Below are 20,887 nucleotides of genomic sequence, written 5' to 3'. Positions count from 1 at the left end.
ACATTTTTCGTGTTGTATTGCCATGTTGCATTTTAACAGAAAGTTATATTAACTGTGCTAAGCCTGGTTTGAATTTATTCAAGGGGGTGCATGTTGGTTCTGGTTTCTTCCAAATAATCTGGGTCTGTATTTGCACTATGGCAGTGGTCATTAACCCTGTCCTCAGGACCCACTAACAGGCCAGGTTTTATGTATTACCTTGGGGAGATGCAGACTAGAATACTGCAATCACTGAGCAGTAAATGATATCACCTGTGATGTATTTCAGTTATCTTGCAAACCTGGCCTGTTAGTGGGCCCTGAGGACAGGGTTGATGACCATTGCACTATGGGGTATAATGTAAAACTGCTACAAAGGGTTTAACATGGCAAGGACAAGAAGAGTTGAGTTGCTATGAGTAACCAAGTAAAGGAACAATCTACAAGCAACCGGTTGTTAGGCGTGGTACCTGGTAAGGTGATGGGTCCTCCGGTAACAAAGGGGCCAGTGTTCTGGCTCCCTCCCTCTTTCCCATGGCAACTGGGAGCAGACCAGCGTTATAGAGTTCTATAGCCTGGCCAAATGGTACAGAAAGAAAAGAGTTAAGTGAAGAGCATGCAGGAGGTCCGCGCTAGGTGCTCGGTGGGACTCCATTCTTTTACTGGAGGAGGGGTAACAGAGGAACGCTGGACTGGTGGAGTGGGCACAGGCTCAGCATGTTCCCTCTTAACATACAATTTACAGTGTGTAGTGACATGGGGCACTTTATTACTGCACACAGTAAAGTTCATCTCTAAGTCGGGGAACATGACCATAGCCTCCACCTGATCCTGACCTGGGCATCTATGAGTGAGCTCCAGGCAAGAGGTACCCCCATGTGCACAGGTGGACATGACCCCTCCCACATGCACTGCAGTCCTTTCTAGATATAGAAAGGAAAAGTTCAGCCCCCATGATTCAAGTATTGGAGAGTGTATACACTGCTCAGGTGGATGGATGATGAGCTCACCAAACTGGGTGCCGCCTCGCCACTGTAGAACACAGGTACAGAAGAGAAACAGCCGCACATCACCAGGAGATTGAATGAGACCGGTGAGTGCATATCAGTAGGGTCAGGCATGCTTATAACTCCAGTTAGAGGAGAATTACTGGACGTCTACGTCACGCATGCGATAAATGTGGGGTAACAGAATGAAGTATTTAGCCATCAACCAATCAAAAGAGAGCAAAAATGAAAGATCCACCCACCCCTTGACAGGTTCCTGCCAGAAGCCTAGTATGTTAACATAAATGTCACGGGCTAATATGAAAACAAAAGTGGGCGGATATAATATTGATACATTCAACCAACCTGTGTGCATTGTTTTGCAGACCATGCAGTAAGCCTTACTAGTGACTGTCAGAACAGACCTGATCTTGGTTGGACGCGATCTGCTTCGATGGTCGGAGTGCCCAAATGTCATACGTTTCCATGACATTGGCGGCCCCAGCTCAGCAGCGCCCCCCGTTGCTTAGGTATTGCCGGCCGCAGCTCGCATTCGCGAGCGGCGATCGCTGTTTTGATTGGATACGACCTGCTGCTGAGCAACCACGGATCCCTGTACTGACGCCGATCTGTACACAGATCGAGCGCTGGATACTGACGTGCCGGATCATCAGGTCTGTTCTGACTGTCATTAGTGAGGCTTACTGCATGGTCTGCAAAACACTGCACACAGGTTGGTTGAAGGTATCAATATTATATCCGCCCACTTTTGTTTTCATATTAGCCCGTGACATTTATGTTAACATACTAGGCTTCTGGGGGGACTTGTGTTGTCACACCTGTCAAGGAGTGGGTGGTTCTTTCCTTTTTTTTTTTTTTTTTGCTCTCTTTTGATTGGTTGATGGCTATTTAAATACTTCACACTGTTACCCCACATTTATCACCTGCCCGACAAAGGGGTCCTGCATGACTCCGAAACATTGCACTGTTTTTATAATGTGATCATGCAATAAACAATCCGTTTGGACGCTACTACGTTGATCCATGGTGTGCTGGCAAATATTTCCCTTGTGACTTTCTGAACCAGTTTCCAGTTGGTTGTTGCCGCAGCACCAACATTTTTAGAGCATATCAAGGAACGTGTGTGATGGGAAAATCGATTATCTTGCCAAGAGTATAGATGGAATCTGATGAAGCTGCCTCCTCCCAATTTGCTAGGAGGTTTGGCAACATATACAGCCAGGAAGAGATCGACACAATCCTCTCTCCCAAAGATGAAGAGAAAGCATTTGAAATTGACACCGCCGCTGATCTTTTTCGTGAAATCAAACGATTAAGAAAGAGACAAGTTGACATGGAATTGCATGGCCAGACGCTTTCCGAATACTACAGAACAAAAAAGATACCACGTGGATTCCATATTAAAAATCAGCCCACGATTGGCCGCCATAAACGTGAGTTCTGTGAACGTTGGTGTGACTACTCAGAACTCTCTTAACTTCATGTTGATTGTCATTGAAGAGGTTAAAGTCCAATTGTGTCAAGTTAACAGAGAGCTAAATACACTGGAATCGTCGATCCAGGACAAAGACAAATAACCCGACACATTACAAAAATATCGACAGTGAGATCTCGATGTAGCAATATGGACTACAAACATAAAGCACTGAGGTATTGCCTGTCCCTTTTTAGTGATCAATGTATCCAGAGACATTATAGCTGTGTGCCAAATAAAAGGATTGTGGGTCGAATAGTTCCCCCATCAGATAATTGCTTTGCATGATTGTGTGCCAGGACTACATATCCCAGGGATCCTTGCTGCCATCTAAAGATTGCTGGGAGTAGCTATAAAAGCAACAGAAGCCTGCACGGACAGTCTCTTCCTCCTGGGCCTGACGCAAGACAGATCTCTCTGTGCAACAGGGAGAGAGAGGTAGCGGCCTACCACGTGGAGTCTTACTTCCAACCTGTGGCCAGTGGGGCCTAGCTCTGGTGTTCGCTGTCAGACATCCTTTCCAGCACCACTCCGGTCGCCTGCCTGTTGGTGTTTGTGGCAAGCTTCACATCGGGAGATCGAGACAGCGGATCCACTGCACAAGTGTCGCTACACAAGTTCCCATTCAGAGGACATCGGGACGGTCTGGTCGTTGGTGAGAGGGAAAATTTCTCGACTTTTATCCATTCTTTGCCACCGTTACATTGAGACACTTTGCACAGACATATTTACTTCAAGAGCACTTTACTGCATTATTTGAACACTGTGCTCAGACACCTTTTAGCTTTCTTCTCTACAAGGAATCTACTGTTCCCACCACACCCAAATGGATTGCAGTTAACAAGCTCTGACTACCCGATGAAGAACATCAGATCTGCAACGTAGACTTTATTGCCATTACTTATAGAAAGGCCCCTCTATTACTCTTATCTAGACCCGCTCTCCCTTCCAAGGATAGCGTGTAGGCTGGCCAGGTTCCATCGTCTATAGTGTGGCAGTATATGCAGTTAACTGAAACCTCCACTAGGGGGTAACATTACATCTAAAGAAAGTGTATATGTATATAGTATTGTCATTGTTAACATATTGTTTTGTGCCTTTCGGAGGAACTCTTTTGCTGAGTTGGCGTGGTTGCCTAGAACTCAGCAGATTTATTGCCTCCTCTTCTGACAACTTCCCCTTTTATTGGTTCAAGTAAAATATTCATATAACCTAAATACATTGAGCTGTTTGATTATTGCCGCACAGTGATATAAGGATGTCTGAACCCAGAGTGTCAGGTGGGTTGGAAAGTTCACCAGGTCATGGCTGTGCAGATGAGCAGGTAATTCTAAGAAGTCCGCTAGGGGGCCGTGCTACATCAACATACACCGCAAGACAAAAACAAGTCAAACGCAACAAATTTAAACTGATAAATCAGGATTATCAGGAGCTAAGGGTAAATCCCTGGCTCACAGGTTTCAGTCAACCAAGGCGAAGACTCTACGCATGTCCTCTGGAAAACTGCTTAGAAACTACCATTTTGCGACATCAGACAGCAATCGTCCTACAGAGAACTCATCAACTGATAGCGACTCCGGAACAACAGGGGGCGCTGAAGCCTTTGATTATCAGAACTCAGGGTCCCCATTTTCTGGTTCTAAGAGGAGACAACAATCCAGGAGGGGCATCAAAAGGCTGCGGAACCCAACCGCCATGCAGCACCCGCCGGGGCATGAAGCGTGCCCAGTGATTAATTTGTCATCAAGACCTATGGTGAATGGTGAGTTACGCCTTTTATCAAAGCGCCTTTCCTTTTGCGCTACTGCCAGATTTCTGAATTTTGACTTCGAGGTTGATATGTTTAAATTTGAAAGAACACTTAGGCTCGATTCACACCTATGCATGTTGCTTTTGAGCGTTTTTGGAGTTTTTTTTTTCATGCTTGCCACGTTTTTGAGCAGCGTTTTTGCCGCATTTTTGCCGCGATTTGCGTTTTGCGGTTTTTTTTTTTTTTTTACAGTTTTTTTTTTTACAGTCTAAAAAAAAATTAAAAAAAAAAAAAAAAAAAAAACGGCAAAAACGCATCAAAAACGCTGCAAAAACGGTGCACTTGCGTTTTTGATGCTTGTCCATTGAATTCTATTACATGCAAAACGCTGCATTTTGCATGAAAAAAAGTTCCTGACCCTTTCCAAAAATGCAGAGAAACACAAAGGCATTGATGTGAACATGTTCCATAGGAACCCATGTTAAAAAATTCCCGTGCATTTCTGCAAAATGCAAAATGCATCAAAAAACGCGCTAGTGTGAATGGAGCCTTAAAGGGGTTGTAAAGGTATACATTTTTTCACCTTAATGCATTCTAATGCATTCACCTTAATGCATTCGGGGCCGAGTGATACAGCGAGCGGCTATATCCGCCGGCTGTATCACGGGAGCGCGCCCGCAATAACTAACCACCATGCGAGGGAGCTCGCATTAAGGTGGTTAGTTATTGCAGGGAGGAGCTGAGACAGCCGCCGAGAGACCCCAGAAGAGCAGGTTCGGGGCCACTCTGTGCAGAACGAGCTGCACAGTGAAGGTAAGTATACTGTAACATGTTTGTTATTTTTAAAGAAAAAAAAATTTACCTTTTTACTACCCCTTTAAGATCAAACAACATTTCCACACAGTACCCAAAATAATGCCTACCAGACCAGCGACACCATTTAAACACAAAAGCTAATTTTTTCCATCTGGACAATTCCACTCTATTGACAGCTTTATACGAACAATCAAACACTGTGCGTAACAAAGTCTCCAAAAAAACATACACCAACCTAAGTCCGGATGAGTTCACTTAAGGAGGACAAAATCATCATCATTAAACCCGCCAATAAAGGCGGTGCTATAGTGGTCATGAACTATGTGGATTATAAGAAGGGCATGACTGTCATGTTGTCAGACACAAACGTTGTTACGTTGTACTCAAACAGAACTCTGTACCAAGTATTAAAAATGCATTGAACTCTGATTAAAATTGGGAGATCGAACGCTGGTTATCTGACAGCATCGCCAAATTTCTATGTAATAAACACCTCAGCTGTCCTGTCATTTACAGCTTACCTAAACTCCACAAAGGTATGAACCCTTTGAAATTCAGACCCATTGAGTCTGGCACAGGGTCGATCACCCAGCCTTTGGCCCAGTTTCTTGACCATCTCCTACAACCTTTGGTAAAAAAGTTGTCAGCCAACATCAGGAACACAAACAATTTTTTTGGAGAAACTTAATGCATTTACAGACTTTGCTGAAGGGTGGAAGCTTGCAACCATGGATATAGGATCCTTGTACACATGCATACCCAAGGAAGCTGGATTGCAGGACTTCAAACACATGTTGACCAATACAGAATCGATACAAATACCAAAAGTGTTTCTTATCGAGTGTCTTGACTTTGTACTAACAAATAACTATTTTTCATTTGAGGGTACCAAGTACGCACAGTTTCGTGGCACAGCCATGGGGAGTTCTGCGGCCCCATCTTTTGCAAATCTCTTTATAGGTTTACTTGAGAAACGTTATATTTATCCCTCTTGATGCCTTTGCTAACCGTATCAAATGTTGGTTTAGGTACATCGATGATATTTTTCTTATCTGGATGGGTGAGGACGCCTGATTCTTCGACTTTGTTGACTTTCTGAACAGTATCTTCACAGGGGTTGTGTTTATGCCAGAAATCGCACCATATAACATTTCCTTTCTGGATGTAATGATTACTAACTCTCATGGCTCCCTGGTTTATTTATTTTTATTTATTTATTTCAGGTACTTATATAGCGCCGTCAATTTACGCAGCGCTTTACATATATATTATACATTCACATCAGTCCCTATACCCTCAAGGAGCTTACAATCTAAGGTCCCTAACTCACATTCATACCTATACTAGGGGCAATTTAGACAGGATCCAATTAACCTACCTGCATGTCTTTGGAGTGTGGGAGGAAACCGGAGTACCCGGAGGAAACCCACGCAGACACAGGGAGAACATGCAAACTCCAGGTAGGTAGTGGTTACATCTCTCTTTACAAAACCCACTGCCAGAAACACACTCTTGCACTTCCCAAAAAAAGTGCACACCCCAAACATCTTCTCAATAACCTGCCTCTATCTCAGTTCATGAGTATCACGTGTTTGTTCCAATGAAGATGACAAATTACAACAACTTAACAAGATGTATAATAAGTTTCTGGAAAGGGGGTACCCTACAAAAGTAGCCGATATTAACCAGGTCTTTGACCACTTACACCAAGCCAGCTGAACCTTTGGATCGACCATTGTTCATCTATACATTCAACCGTTAGTCTGATCACATCAGACAGGTCTGTGACGCAAAATCTACACATTTTACAAGATGACAAGGCACTGACATATGGCCTTAAAACTGTGATTTTCTCGTACAAGCTGACCCCAGACACAAATACACTAGGGCTACACCCAGAATTTCCCAGAAGACTGGCTGTTACAAATGCCATAATTGCAATGTGTGTAATTCCCTTATATGCGGTGAACACTTCACGCACCCACATAAGGTTAACCACTATCGTATTAAGGAGTACCTGAACTGGAACACTGACTACTGTGTCTACAGTCTCAAATACCCATGCGCACATGTGGGCAAAACAACTGGTCTTTTCAAAGGGAGGTTTAAAAAGCACAGGAATGACATTAGACTCACCCTCTAAAACAGGAGGACACACAGACAAACCAGTGGCAGTGCATTTTGTCAAGTACACACATCAAATACACAAACTGAGGGGTATGGTCATCGAACATGTCCAACAGCCCATTAGAGGTGGTGACCATGCCTGTCTGCTGCTTCAACGTGAAGCCTACTAGATTCATATTCTTGAGGGCTCAACGTAACCTATCATTCACATGCTTCCTAGATGAGAGATAACTGATCTGTATTTTTGGCTTGAATTATGATCAAACTAATGCAGCAAGATCTCCGGCTTCCTTCAGTCTGATGAGAACCTCCTTTAATTCAATTAAATGTTATCTTTTTTTATATCTATTACTTTCATTTTTATTTTTGCATTTATTTGTATTTTTACTTTTTTGTTATCATTTTTGCTTTTATCTTTATTCCTATTACTTCTTCTCTTAATTAATTTATTTTTTTCTCCCTCTCATTGCTTCTTCTTTTCCTTTTCTCATTTTTTCATCTCTATCCTTCTTATTTTTGATTTGTTGCACTTTTACCTTTTTCTTTCCTTTTCCTTTGCCCTTTATATATCTTTCTCCCCCCCCCCCCTTTTTTTTTTTAATTTTCCTTCTCTTTGATGGGCGGAGTGTCCTGACGTTATATGTTTCCATTTCCATGACATCGGTGGCCCCAGCCCAGCAGCGTCCTTCGTTGCTTAGTTATCCCCGGTCGCAGCTAGCATGCGTGGCTGGCGATTGCTCTTTTAATTGGATCCGACCTGCTGCTGAGCAACAACCAACCCCTGCACTGACGTGGATCTGTATACAGATCGACCGCTGGATACTGACGTGCCTGATCTTCAGGTCTGTTCTGACTGTCACTAGTGAGGCTATTTAAATACTTCACACTGTTACCCCACATTTATCACATGCCTGTCGAAGGGGTCCTGCGTGACTCTGAAACGTTGTACTGTTCTTGTGATGTGACCATGCAATAAACAATCCGTTTGGATGCTACTACGTTGATCCATGGTGTGCTGGCAAATATCTCCCTTGTGACTTTCTGAACCAGTTTCCAGCTGGTTGTTGCTGCAGCAACCAAACATTTGAGAGCACATCCAGGAACGTGTGTGGTGGGAATATTGAGTATTACTGGACATCTAGGCGCGCACAGCTAAAATCCACAGAATTTTGCTATGATAAAATAAATTGTAGCGGGTGCCCTGCGGGCCCGCATCTATCTCCAGCCATTACACACACACACACACACACACACACACACACACACACACACACACACACACACACACACACACACACACACACACACACACACACACACACACACACACACACACACACACCTGCTTCCTCTTTGGCAGGAAGGAGGGAGAAAATAAACAGCCACCTGCACTGCAGCAAAGCATTGTGGAATATGTAGTCCTAACACAATCGGCCCAGTGGTTTCCTGTGGGGACATGACTGCACACCCCAGCATTCTCTGCCCAGGAGAGAAGCAAGGACACCATCTTGTCTGCCTGGGGGAATCAGACACAACAAGGCAGAGGAGAAGACCAGACCTAGGGAGAGGTGTTGCCTCCCGGGTTGGTGTACCGTTTCTGCCAGGCATCCGTGGCCAGTTGGGGGACATCCTGCCTGAAAGGGGGATCCCAGAGGCATATCCAAGCATACCTGCACTGACAGCATAAAGCGTCCAGTTGTGAAGTAGCCAGTCTGGCTACCTGAAGAGACTGCCTGTTCCAGGACATTTCGTTTGGGAGTTGATCGCAGGATTAGTGAGAGGGCACTTGCCCATTTGCAGGAAACAAAGACACTGCATGCAGACAGCGTTGTTAATACATTGCCCACACTTGCCAGAACCTGGGTCACACGGATGAGCCCCAACATACTGATCAGTAAGGAGGGGTTTGACAAAGACTGTTGGACTATTGTTATAGCATTGCCCCCTAGACGGGACTTTCCCCAGTATAGGGACTAGGGTTCATTCACTGGTCCATTTGTTTAACACCAATTATATATGTTAATTTACAACTGTTTCCAATACTTGAAGTGTTTATTGCCATTTTCCATTCTTTGGTTTTTGAATTGTTGTGTATTGCTACAATAAATATCAGTGTCTGAGGCAGTGCTGCCAACCTCCCGTAGAATTTTTTACTGACAAAACATGGAAAATTTACTGATAAAGCACATTTTTACTGACAACCTGAAAAATGACAGAACTCCTTTTAACAACTAAGACAATCAATATTTAAACAGTATAAACACAATACTGAACACTGACAATACACATTACAAGTAATTTGCCTGCTTTACACTTAAAATGTCAACACAGCATGACAAATTATCAGCCCCTGATATTTACAGACAGTTGTAAAAAATCACAGATTTTTACAAGCTGTCTGTAATTTTACCGACATTGGCAATCCTGGTCAGATGGTGTAGCATTGCCGGGAATGTCATTGAGAATCCGAGCCCAGGGAGGCCAACCATCAGCGGCTCCTTCAGGGGTAAGCACTACACTAGGATTTTCTTTCACTTTCACTCTTGGTGATCTTGGTAATTACCTGACAGGTGATCTAATTCCTCACCACTTTTCAAAAACTAAAAAAAATATTTCAATAGTTCTTCATTAAACATAGTACAGCAATATAATACAACACTGTTTTTTTTTTTTTTACTTGAGTACTTTGAATACTTTGGTGTTTTGATACGTGGGAATGGAATTGAGATGTTTTTCTCTACAGTATACTCTCTAGGGAGGAGACCAGAAATCACACACAGGAAAGGAGCAGATATTGCAACATATGCTGGCTTTGCCAGTTGATGTAACCACAGGACTGAAAGTCCTGTACAGATGTATTTCAACATGCACAAATCAGAAGAGATAAAGAGAACCAAATATTCCCTTACATCAGAACTTGGCATACTTGTTATCGGGGTCAGCATTGTTATGCTCAATATAGGGCAGTCTTTGCTCCCCAGAGGACCCCCTAAATTATTTTTCAGGTCTTGGGGAACCATTTATAAAATCAATTCATCAGAGGTCATTGGGGAAAATGCCCCTTAAATTGATGGCCAGTAGAAAGAGTGCCCCCTTTACAGTGGTGATTAGAATGCTGCCCTTACAGACAGCTAAAAAAAAGGTCATTGGTGTCATGCTGCTGGCTCTGCCAAGTGGTGTTGGCCCTGAATATATGCAGGCATATATTGCCTGCATGGGAGGTCAATCAGTCACAGCTCAAAGAACCTCTGGACACATGTGGAGAACTCTAGGGTTCCGCAGAGCCCTGGTTGAGAATGCCTGCTTTATAGAGACAATGGATGTAAAAATGGTGTTGACTGGGGTTTAAAGCAGGATCCCAAATTTGTGTATGTTATCAAACTGAACAATAGATCAGTCCACCTAAAGAGCCAAGAGTTTGAGAGTGCACAACTTCAATACTACAAACGTTCTCCTCATATACTGGAATCAGGTACTGGCATCACTTCTCCACCAATAGCTCATTGTAGAACCCTGATGTTTAGACAGGGTTGCTAGTGCATTTACCTGCCAGGCATAGTTGCCTTGGCCAGTTGTTTGGGGATCAATTGATTCCAACCTAATTCTGGAATTGCTGCACTTCTCTCGTCTGTCACTGGATGGCCGGGTATCTGGTGACAGATGAGACAAGGGCTTTGCAAGGACAGATTAGGAATAGATGGGGTATCTCAGCCAATGGGCAGGGATCTTCTTGGGTCCCTTGGCCTGCTGGGAGAGCCTATTTGTTTGGGTGAGGTCAGGTGATCTGGGTACTGTGCCACCTGGATGGCTGTCTGGGTGGATGGGTGTTGTGCTGCCTCAGGCTGCTAGGCCAGAGCCTGAGGCCTATCCCGGGAACATCTGACTGCTAGGCTGTCTGAGGGCCTATCCAGAAGCAAGAGAGTAGCATAGAATTGGGGCTGTGACTTGCAGTCCAACCATAAGTGACGGTTCTGTCGGCCAGAGAACCTGTCGTGGTCGGAGGTAGAGGGGAAGCTGTCGCCACTAAGAGACCATTCACTTTATTACCCGGGACCACAATGAGTAGCTGAAGCAAGTACCGGAGCAGTATTCTCACCAGCCAGCAACGGTGAAGAATTGGGAAACTTCAGCAGGTGTCAAGCCAGGGACCCAGGAAGCGGAGGTGATGCTTGCAGAGCAGCCTTGTGTGCCAAGCTAGGGGCCGAGCAGGCCAGTGGGGTGACGCTTGAGGAAGATACTCAGTGAGAAGGTTGGAAGAGCTCAGGAGATCCAGTGGAAGTGGATCAGCAAGTCTAGTGAGAGAGACTGGGAACTCAGTGGAGTAAAGATCTACAAGAAGTGATTGTAGAGGAAGTACAGAAGTTTGTTACAACTTGCGTTAGAAACTGTTATAAGACTGTGCCATAGGAGACAGCGATCCTACACATGCAGATGTGGTGTCTTACTGGATGCCTTTCCCTACATGGCTGTTTACCTATAGAAGTCTCGGAGTCTGCTAATTCACATTGCAACTACTAAAGGGTGTCCTGGCCCTAAACCCTCTCTCCCACAGTTCTGTTCAAGAGAAATAAATCTCTTGGCATTCAAGAAGTGTCTGGCGCCCATGAATTGACCTTGCATTACACCCACTATGCCTTGTAACCCACTCTACACAGAAGGATGTCAGCTGTCCCTAACTCTGGAGGTCCTCATTAGACCAAAGGGGACCCGGGACCTTGCTACATCAGTATAATCCAAAAAAAAAGCTGCACACCGGTTTATTATTAAGCCTTACGGGGGGAGTCCTGGGAGCAAGACCATTTTCTAAAGCTTGTTGAATGATTAAAGTTTTGCCTGTAAAGTCATCATCAGTGTGTGGCTTCAAGTTTAGATTATACTCACCTTAACCTGATAGTTTCCTTACATCAGGTGTCCCCAGTGGCATCCCTCCTTACACCAGGTGTCTCCAGCGGAGTCCCTCCTTACATCAGGTGTCCCCAGCGGAGTCCCTCCTTACATCAGGTGTCCCCAGCGGAGTCCCTCCTTACATCAGATGTCCCCAGCAGAGTCCCTCCTTACAGCAGGTGTCCCCAGCGGAGTCCCTTTTTACATAAGGTGTCCCCAGCGGAGTCCCACCTTACATCAGGTGTCCCCAGCGGAGTCCCTCCTTACACCAGGTGTCCCCAGCGGAGTCCCTCCTTACACCAGGTGTCCCCAGTGGAGTCTCTCCTTACACCAGGTGTCCCCAGTGGAGTCTCTCCTTACACCAGGTGTCTCCAGCGGAGTCCCTCCGCACACCAGGCGTGCCTAGCAGACTCCCTCCTTACATCAGGTGTTCCCAGGAGAGTCCCTCCTTATATTAGGTGTCCCCAGCGGAGTCCCTCCTTACACCAGGTGTTCCCAGCGGAGTCCCTCCTTACATCAGGTATCCCCAGGGGAGTCCCTCCTTACACCAGGTGTCCCCAGCGGAGTCCCTCCTTACACCAGGTGTGCCCAGCTGAGTTACTCCTTAAATCAGGTGCCCCCAGCAGAGTCCCTCCTTACATCAGGTGTCCCCAGCAGAGTCCCTCTTTACATCAGGTGCCCCCAGCGGAATACCCCCTTACATCAGGTGCCCCCTGTAGAATCCCTCCTTACACCAGGTGTTCCCAGCAGAGTCCCTCCTTACCATTTTCTAAAGCTTGTTTGATGATGACTTTACATGCAAAACTTTAATCATTCAACAAGCTTTAGAAAATGCTCTCGCTCCCAGGACTCCCCCCATAAGTTTTGCTCTGCTGGGGGCAACTGATGTTAAGGAGGGACTCTGCTGGGGACACCTGATGTAAGAATGGACTCCGCTGGGGACACCTGCTGTAAGGAGGGACTCTGCTGGGGACATCTGATGTAAGGAGGGACTCCGCTGGGGACACCTGATGTAAGGAGGGACTCCGCTGGGGACACCTGGTGTAAGGAGGGACTCCGCTGGGGACACCTGGTGTAAGGAGGGACTCCGCTGGGGGCACCTGATGTAAGGAGGGACTCCGCTGGGGACACCTGGTGTAAGGAGGGACTCCGCTGGGGGCACCTGATGTAAGGAAACTATCAGGTTTAGGTGAGTATAATCTAAACTTGAAGACACACACTGATGATGACTTTACAGGCAAAACTTTAATCATTCGTGTATGGCTTCAAGTTTAGATTATACTCACCTAAACCTGATAGTTTCCTTACATCAGGTGCCCCCAGCGGAGTCCCTCCTTACACCAGGGGTCTCCAGTGGAGTCCCTCCTTACACCAGGGGTCTCCAGTGGAGTCCCTCCTTACATCAGGTGTCCCCAGTGGAGTCCCTCCTTACATCAGGTGTCCCCAGCGGAGTCCCTCCTTACATCAGGTGTCCCCAGCGGAGTCCCTCCTTACATCAGGTGTCCCCAGCGGATTCCCTCCTTACATCAGATGTCCCTAGCGGAGTCCCTCCTTACAGCAGGTGTCCCCAGCGGAGTCCCTCCTTACAGCAGGTGTCCCCAGCGGAGTCCCTTCTTACATCAGGTGTCTCCAGCGGAGTCCCACCTTACATCAGGTGTCCCCAGTGAGTTCCTCCTTACACCAGGTGTCCCCAGCCGAGTCCCTCCTGACACCAGGTGTGCCCAGCTGAGTCCCTCCTTAGATCAGGTGCCCCCAGTAGAGTCCCTTCTTACATCAGGTGTCCTCAGCGGAGTCCCTCTTTACATCAGGTGTCCCCAGCGGAATACCCCCTTATATCAGGTGCCCCCAGTAGAGTCCCTCCTTACACCAGGTGTCCCCAGCAGAGTCCCTCCTTACATCAGGTGTCCCCAGCGGAGTTCCTCCTTACATCAGGTGTCCTCAGCGGAGTCCCTCCTTACACCATGTGTCTCCAGCGGAGTCCCTCCTTACATCAGGTGTCCCCAGGGGAGTCCCTCCTTACACCAGGTGTCACCAGCGGAGTCCCTCCTTACACCAGGTGTGCCCAGCCAAGTCCCTCCTTAGATCAGGTGCCCCCAGTAGAGTCCCTCCTTACATCAGGTGTCCCCAGCAGAGTCCCTCTTTACATCAGGTGCCCCCAGCGGAATACCCCCTTACATCAGGTGCCCCCAGTAGAATCCCTCCTTACACCAGGTGTCCCCAGCAGAGTCCCTCCTTACCATTTTCTAAAGCTTGTTTGATGATGCCTTTACATGCAAAACTTTAATCATTCAACAAGCTTTAGAAAATGGTCTCGCTCCCAGGACTCCCCCCATAAGTTTTACTCTGCTGGGGGCACCTGATGTTAAGGAGGGACTCTGCTGGGGGCACCTGATGTTAAGGTGGCACTCCACTGGGGACACCTGGTGTAAGGTGGGACTCCGCTGGAGACACCTGATGTAAGAAGGGACTCCACTGGGGACACCTGCTGTAAGGGGGGACTCTGCTGGGGACCTCTGATGTAAGGAGGGACTCCGCTGGGGACACCTGATGTAAGGAGGGACTCCGCTGGAGACCCCTGGTGTAAGGAGGGACTCCACTGGGGGCACCTGATGTAAGGAAACTATCAGGTTTAGGTGAGTATAAACTAAACTTGAAGCCACACACTGATGATGACTTTACAGGCAAAACTTTAATAATTCCTGTGTGGCTTCAAGTTTAGATTATACTCACCTAAACCTTATAGTTTCCTTACATCAGGTGCCCCCAGTGGAGTCCCTCCTTACACCAGGGATCTCCAGCGGAGTCCCTCCTTAGATTAGGTGTCCCCAGTGGAGTCCCTCCTTACATCAGGTGTCCCCAGCGGAGTCCCTCCTTACATCAGATGATCCCAACGGAGTCCCTCCTTACATCAGATGTCCCCAGCGGAGTCCCTCCTTACATCAGATGTCCCCAGCGGAGTCCCTCCTTACAGCAGGGGTCCCCAGCGGAGTCCCTCCTTACAGCAGGTGTCTCCAGCGGAGTCCCACCTTTCATCAGGTGTCCCCAGCGGAGTTCCTCCTTACACCAGGTGTCCCCAGCGGAGTCCCTCCTTACACTAGGTGTCCCCAGCGGAGTCCCTCCTTACACTAGGTGTCCCCAGCAGAGACCCTCCACACACCAGGCGTGCCTAGCAGAGTCCCTCCTTACATCAGGTGTTCCCAGGAGAGTCCCTCCTTACATCAGATGTCCCCAGTGGAGTCCCTCCTTACACCAGGTGTCCCCAGCCGAGTCCCTCCTTACACCAGGTGTCCCCAGGGGAGTCCCTCCTTACACCAGGTCTCCCTAGCGGAGTCCCTCCCTACACCAGGTGTGCCCAGCCGAGTCCCCCCTTAGATCAGGTGCCCCCAGTAGAGTCCCTCCTTACATCAGGTGTCCCCAGCGCAGTCCCTCTTTACATCAGGTGTCCCCAGCGGAATACCCCCTTACATCAGGTGCCCCCAGTAGAGTCCCTCCTTACACCAGGTGTCCCCAGCATGTTGAATTTTAAAAGCGGCAAGCCCGCTGATCTTACAGGTTTGCTAATCTGACACAAGTTTGCTGCTTTTAATATTCGACATCTAAACTGTCAGACGGAGTTCTAAGTACTGTATTTCACTATATAACCTCAGTTTATAGGTAAACATAAATGCAAAACTCCGATGGATGTAACAAGATGTCCGCTTTCCCCCTTCTCAGTGTATCCTTACTGTGGGCGAATGAGGGGTGTAGCAAGATGGCGACAACGAAACGTCACTTCCGTTATATATTCTGACGGGTCTCCTAATCTGACAAAATAGCTCTGCAGCGGAGTGCATTCTAAACAAAGAGGCGGGGAAAGGGTGGGGCTTAGGCCACCTCCCTCTGCCCATCCTCCGCAGTCACAGCGAATGAGGCCGCTCAGTCCGCAGTGGCTCCTCCCTCCTGTCATCATCGGTGACGCGCGCAGGCCGGAAGAGCGCTTTGCGTTAGTGGAGCTTGGTGTGTTCGCTCCTTTCCGGTGACCCCCCGGGAGGAGGTGTGTCTCTCCCGCCGCTCCGGTCATGGTCTGGTGCCGGGCGCTGCTGTGCACGTGGTGCTCCGCACGTGCTGGGAGTCTGGGGCCCCGGGCCCCCGCCGTCCGTTTCCTCGCCCCGAGGCACGTGTTCACCCGACCTTCCCATGGAACCGACAGCCCCGGGGGGTTCCGCCCGGAGAGGGTGGCCGTGGTGACCAAAACCACCCGCTATGAGTTCGAGCAGCAGCGGTTCCGGAACGCCGGCCTGTCTGAGCAGGAGCTGAAAGAGCTGGTGAGTCCAGGGCCACAGGGGCCACAGTCCGGGGATACTGGCTGCATAATCCTCACCCCATCCATAGGGAGACCACTACCTAAAGTCCTGGGGTCCCCCCTCCGCGCAGGGAGACGGCCGCCGCCTCCGGTCCTGGGGTCCCCCCTCCGCGCAGGGAGACGGCCGCCGCCTCCGGTCCTGGGGTCCCCCCTCCGCGCAGGGAGACGGCCGCCGCCTCCGGTCCTGGGGTCCCCCCTCCGCGCAGGGAGACGGCCGCCGCCTCCGGTCCTGGGGTCCCCCCTCCGCGCAGGGAGACGGCCGCCGCCTCCGGTCCTGGGGTCCCCCCTCCGCGCAGGGAGACGGCCGCCGCCTCCGGTCCTGGGGTCCCCCCTCCGCGCAGGGAGACGGCCGCCGCCTCCGGTCCTGGGGTCCCCCCTCCGCGCAGGGAGACGGCCGCCGCCTCCGGTCCTGGGGTCCCCCCTCCGCGCAGGGAGACGGCCGCCGCCTCCGGTCCTGGGGTCCCCCCTCCGCGCAGGGAGACGGCCGCCGCCTCCGGTCCTGGGGTCCCCCCTCCGCGCAGGGAGACGGCCGCCGCCTCCGGTCCTGGGGTCCCCCCTCCGCGCAGGGAGACGGCCGCCGCCTCCGGTCCTGGGGTCCCCCCTCCGCGCAGGGAGACGGCCGCCGCCTCCGGTCCTGGGGTCCCCCCTCCGCGCAGGGAGACGGCCGCCGCCTCCGGTCCTGGGGTCCCCCCTCCGCGCAGGGAGACGGCCGCCGCCTCCGGTCCTGGGGTCCCCCCTCCGCGCAGGGAGACGGCCGCCGCCTCCGGTCCTGGGGTCCCCCCTCCGCGCAGGGAGACGGCCGCCGCCTCCGGTCCTGGGGTCCCCCCTCCGCGCAGGGAGACGGCCGCCGCCTCCGCTCCTGGGGTCCCCCCTCCGCGCAGGGAGACGGCCGCCGCCTCCGCTCCTGGGGTCCCCCCTCCGCGCAGGGAGACGGCCGCCGCCTCCGCTCCTGGGGTCCCCCCTCCGCGCAGGGAGACGGCCGCCGCCTCCGCTCCTGGGGTCCCCCCTCCGCGCAGGGAGACGGCCGCCGCCTCCGGTCCTGGGGTCCCCCCTCCGCGCAGGGAGACGGCCGCCGCCTCCGGTCCTGGGGTCCCCCCTCCGCGCAGGGAGACGGCCGCCGCCTCCGGTCCTGGGGTCCCCCCTCCGCGCAGGGAGACGGCCGCCGCCTCCGCTCCTGGGGTCCCCCCTCCGCGCAGGGAGACGGCCGCCGCCTCCGCTCCTGGGGTCCCCCCTCCGCGCAGGGAGACGGCCGCCGCCTCCGCTCCTGGGGTCCCCCCTCCGCGCAGGGAGACGGCCGCCGCCTCCGCTCCTGGGGTCCCCCCTCCGCGCAGGGAGACGGCCGCCGCCTCCGCTCCTGGGGTCCCCCCTCCGCGCAGGGAGACGGCCGCCGCCTCCGCTCCTGGGGTCCCCCCTCCGCGCAGGGAGACGGCCGCCGCCTCCGCTCCTGGGGTCCCCCCTCCGCGCAGGGAGACGGCCGCCGCCTCCGCTCCTGGGGTCCCCCCTCCGCGCAGGGAGACGGCCGCCGCCGCCTCCGCTCCTGGGGTCCCCCCTCCGCGCAGGGAGACGGCCGCCGCCGCCTCCGCTCCTGGGGTCCCCCCTCCGCGCAGGGAGACGGCCGCCGCCGCCTCCGGTCCTGGGGTCCCCCCTCCGCGCAGGGAGACGGCCGCCGCCTCCGGTCCTGGGGTCCCCCCTCCGCGCAGGGAGACGGCCGCCGCCTCCCTGCGCGGAGGGGGGACCCCAGCAGCAGCGGTTCCGGAACGCCGGCCTGTCTGAGCAGGAGCTGAAAGAGCTGGTGAGTCCAGGGCCACAGGGGCCACAGTCCGGGGATACTGGCTGCATAATCCTCACCCCATCCATAGGGAGACCACTACCTAAAGTCCTGGGGTCCCCCCTCCGCGCAGGGAGACGGCCGCCGCCTCCGGTCCTGGGGTCCCCCCTCCGCGCAGGGAGACGGCCGCCGCCTCCGGTCCTGGGGTCCCCCCTCCGCGCAGGGAGACGGCCGCCGCCTCCGGTCCTGGGGTCCCCCCTCCGCGCAGGGAGACGGCCGCCGCCTCCGGTCCTGGGGTCCCCCCTCCGCGCAGGGAGACGGCCGCCGCCTCCGGTCCTGGGGTCCCCCCTCCGCGCAGGGAGACGGCCACCGCAGGGAGATGGCCGCCGCCTCCGGTCCTGGGGTCCCCCCTTCCCAAGTTGTGGGGACCCCTAACAGTAAAATTATTTTCGTAGCATGGGTTGTCAGCACCCTAGGCAAGACAAGTAATTTGCGTCCCTAACCCACGGACATTTAGCGCTCCCTGAGTCCCTTCCACTTGTACAGTATTAAAACCCCTTCTGGTACATTTTAGGATGTACCACTCTTTCTCTTTGTTCTCCTTTCTTTCCCTTTTATCTCTCTCTATCCTAATTTCTTGGGGTTTTTTTTTTCCCCCATCCCTCGCTCTAGCCGTCTTCTTGTTCTTTCTCTCCCTTTTTCTTTTTTCCTTCCCCTCGCCCTTCCATGTATTCTCTATTTTTATTCCTTCTCTTACTCCTTGGCGGGGGTGGCATCAGTGGCAGTGCTGGGGGGAGTTCTGATCAGCCAACTTTATGCCATATGTACACACGGGCGGACTTTTCAGCATCAAAGGTCTGACGGACTTTCGAACGAACGGACTTGCCTACACACGATCACACCAAAGTCCGACGGATTCGTATGTGATGACATACGACCGGACTAAAAAATAAGGAAGTTTGTAGCCAGTGGCTGCCCTAGCGTCGGATTTCGTCCGTCGGACCAGCATACAGACGAGCGGATTTTTCGACCGGACTCAATTCCGGCGGAAAGATTTGAAACATGTTCCAAATCTAAAGTCCGTCTGACTTTCGACCGAAAAAGTCCGCTGTAGGTCCGATGAAGCCCACACATGGTCGGATTGTCCGACAGATTCTTCCCGTCGGACCAGTCTGGTCCAAAAGTCTGCCCGTGTGTACACGGCATTTGGTGCTCTTGGTCAAGGTCATCTGCTGATCTGAGAACTGTAGTGGGGACTTTTAATGGCAACTATAATCACAGGTAGAGTTACTCACTGTGTCTCTGACTTCACTGCATCTGACTTTGTGGTGTCTCGCAGCAGTGACACCTATGCCAATATCAGGAGATGGGGGGGTCGGTCCTCCAGCCCCTCCCACTTCACATTCTTCATCTGCCAGCTGAACTCTAGTCTCTGCCCCCCTAGCCATGCCGTGAACTGAGTGGACGGCCGCGAGCTCCAGGGACAGCCCTGCTGGGCGGCCATGAAAAAGCTGGGAGAGCGGTGCGGGCTTCAGGAACAGCCCAGGATTCGGTGACCCCTGGCAAATCGTAATTGGACCCCGAGGGGGGGTCCTGACCCCCAGGTTGAGAACCACTGCACTATATATAATCTGTATAGGAAGACTGCCACTTCTAGTCTAGGCCCCCCCGGTCTGTACCCACTGTACTCTTTCCACCTGATCAGATATATTGGGACCAAAAAAAGGTTCCTTCAGCATCCATTCTGGCTATTTTCTTTATCTGCAAAAAAAATGATCTTTGTTTGTGTTTTGGATGCTGTTCTATTTTTCTCCCATTTATATGTAAATCTGCCCACATACAGAGAGAATAGTACCTCTACTAGAGGAGCCTTCCAGGATGAACTGTCTGGAGAAGTAGTTCCCGAAGTCCTATGAGCCTATGATATGGAATCTATACTATCATGTAGAATCTATTGGCTATAATCTCTGGGGGGGAGGTCTCTTTTATGCAGGGGGCTTATGTTAGGTGATCTGTCTGGTGGTCCACTGGATGGATTTTTTTCAGGATCGCTGGCTCCAGTTGTGAGGTTACTGAGTATCAATACAAGAGAAAGGTCATCTAGATCCCAGGGTGAACATGCTAAACTTGGCTAGGCTGTATGCGCATTGTGTGTCAGGAAATGCCCCCCTCCCAAAAAAAAAAAATTGAATACATTTTATGCTTACCCCCTAAGGATGAATGCCCCATAAAAAACAAAAAAAAAAAACACACCACCAAGCATAATCCTCTACCCCTAAAAAAAAAATAAAAAAAAAAAATAAAATAATTCCCCTTCAAGTGCACATCCCTCCGAAAACATCCCTACTAGCACCAATCTCCCCCACCTCACATGATACCACAGTGCCCAGGGCGGCTTCCCCTCCTGCCCACCCCTTGTCCCGGTCCTGCTGAGTATAATCTAGTGGGCAATCTATGAAATATATAAACTGGGGTCCACGTTTGTAGACCATGTAATAATGTCTTTGGGCCACTGTGTTTATTCCAGAGGTTTCCTGCTGCTTACAGTCTGAGGAGCCCTGACTCATCCGAGAACTGTTGGCTTTATTGACGAAGAGATTACATCTGTATAGTCCCTAACACAGGATCCTCCAGACTGCCAACAGCATAGGCCTCATGTCTAACTCTGCCTGAAAGAATAGTCATTGTGGCTCTTCACCATCAGACTCTTCCATCCATTTCCAGGCTGCACAGTTCATAC

The 20,887-nt window shown here is 50.9% G+C and overlaps 1 protein-coding gene across 5 annotated transcripts in view; it reads left to right on the top strand.

Moving 5' to 3' along the window:
- Positions 1-15,955: 15,955 nt before the first annotated feature.
- NADK2 (NAD kinase 2, mitochondrial) overlaps positions 15,956-20,887 on the top strand; it is a 54,756-nt gene continuing 49,824 nt past the window's right edge. For 2 of the 5 annotated variants that reach the window (XM_073621252.1, XM_073621236.1), the window contains exon 1: positions 15,956-16,341. In XM_073621252.1, the coding sequence (XP_073477353.1) occupies positions 16,096-16,341 (246 nt within the window). In that variant the 5' untranslated portion in view covers positions 15,956-16,095. Of the gene's footprint in view, positions 16,342-18,110; positions 18,172-20,887 lie in introns of those variants that run through there. The other 3 variants (XM_073621227.1, XM_073621218.1, XM_073621244.1) reach the window with 2 other exon arrangements.

Source organism: Aquarana catesbeiana, linkage group LG01 (genome assembly GCF_042186555.1).
Source record: "Aquarana catesbeiana isolate 2022-GZ linkage group LG01, ASM4218655v1, whole genome shotgun sequence".
Lineage (NCBI taxonomy): Eukaryota > Metazoa > Chordata > Amphibia > Anura > Ranidae > Aquarana > Aquarana catesbeiana.
This window is presented reverse-complemented; position numbering and strand designations above follow the sequence as displayed.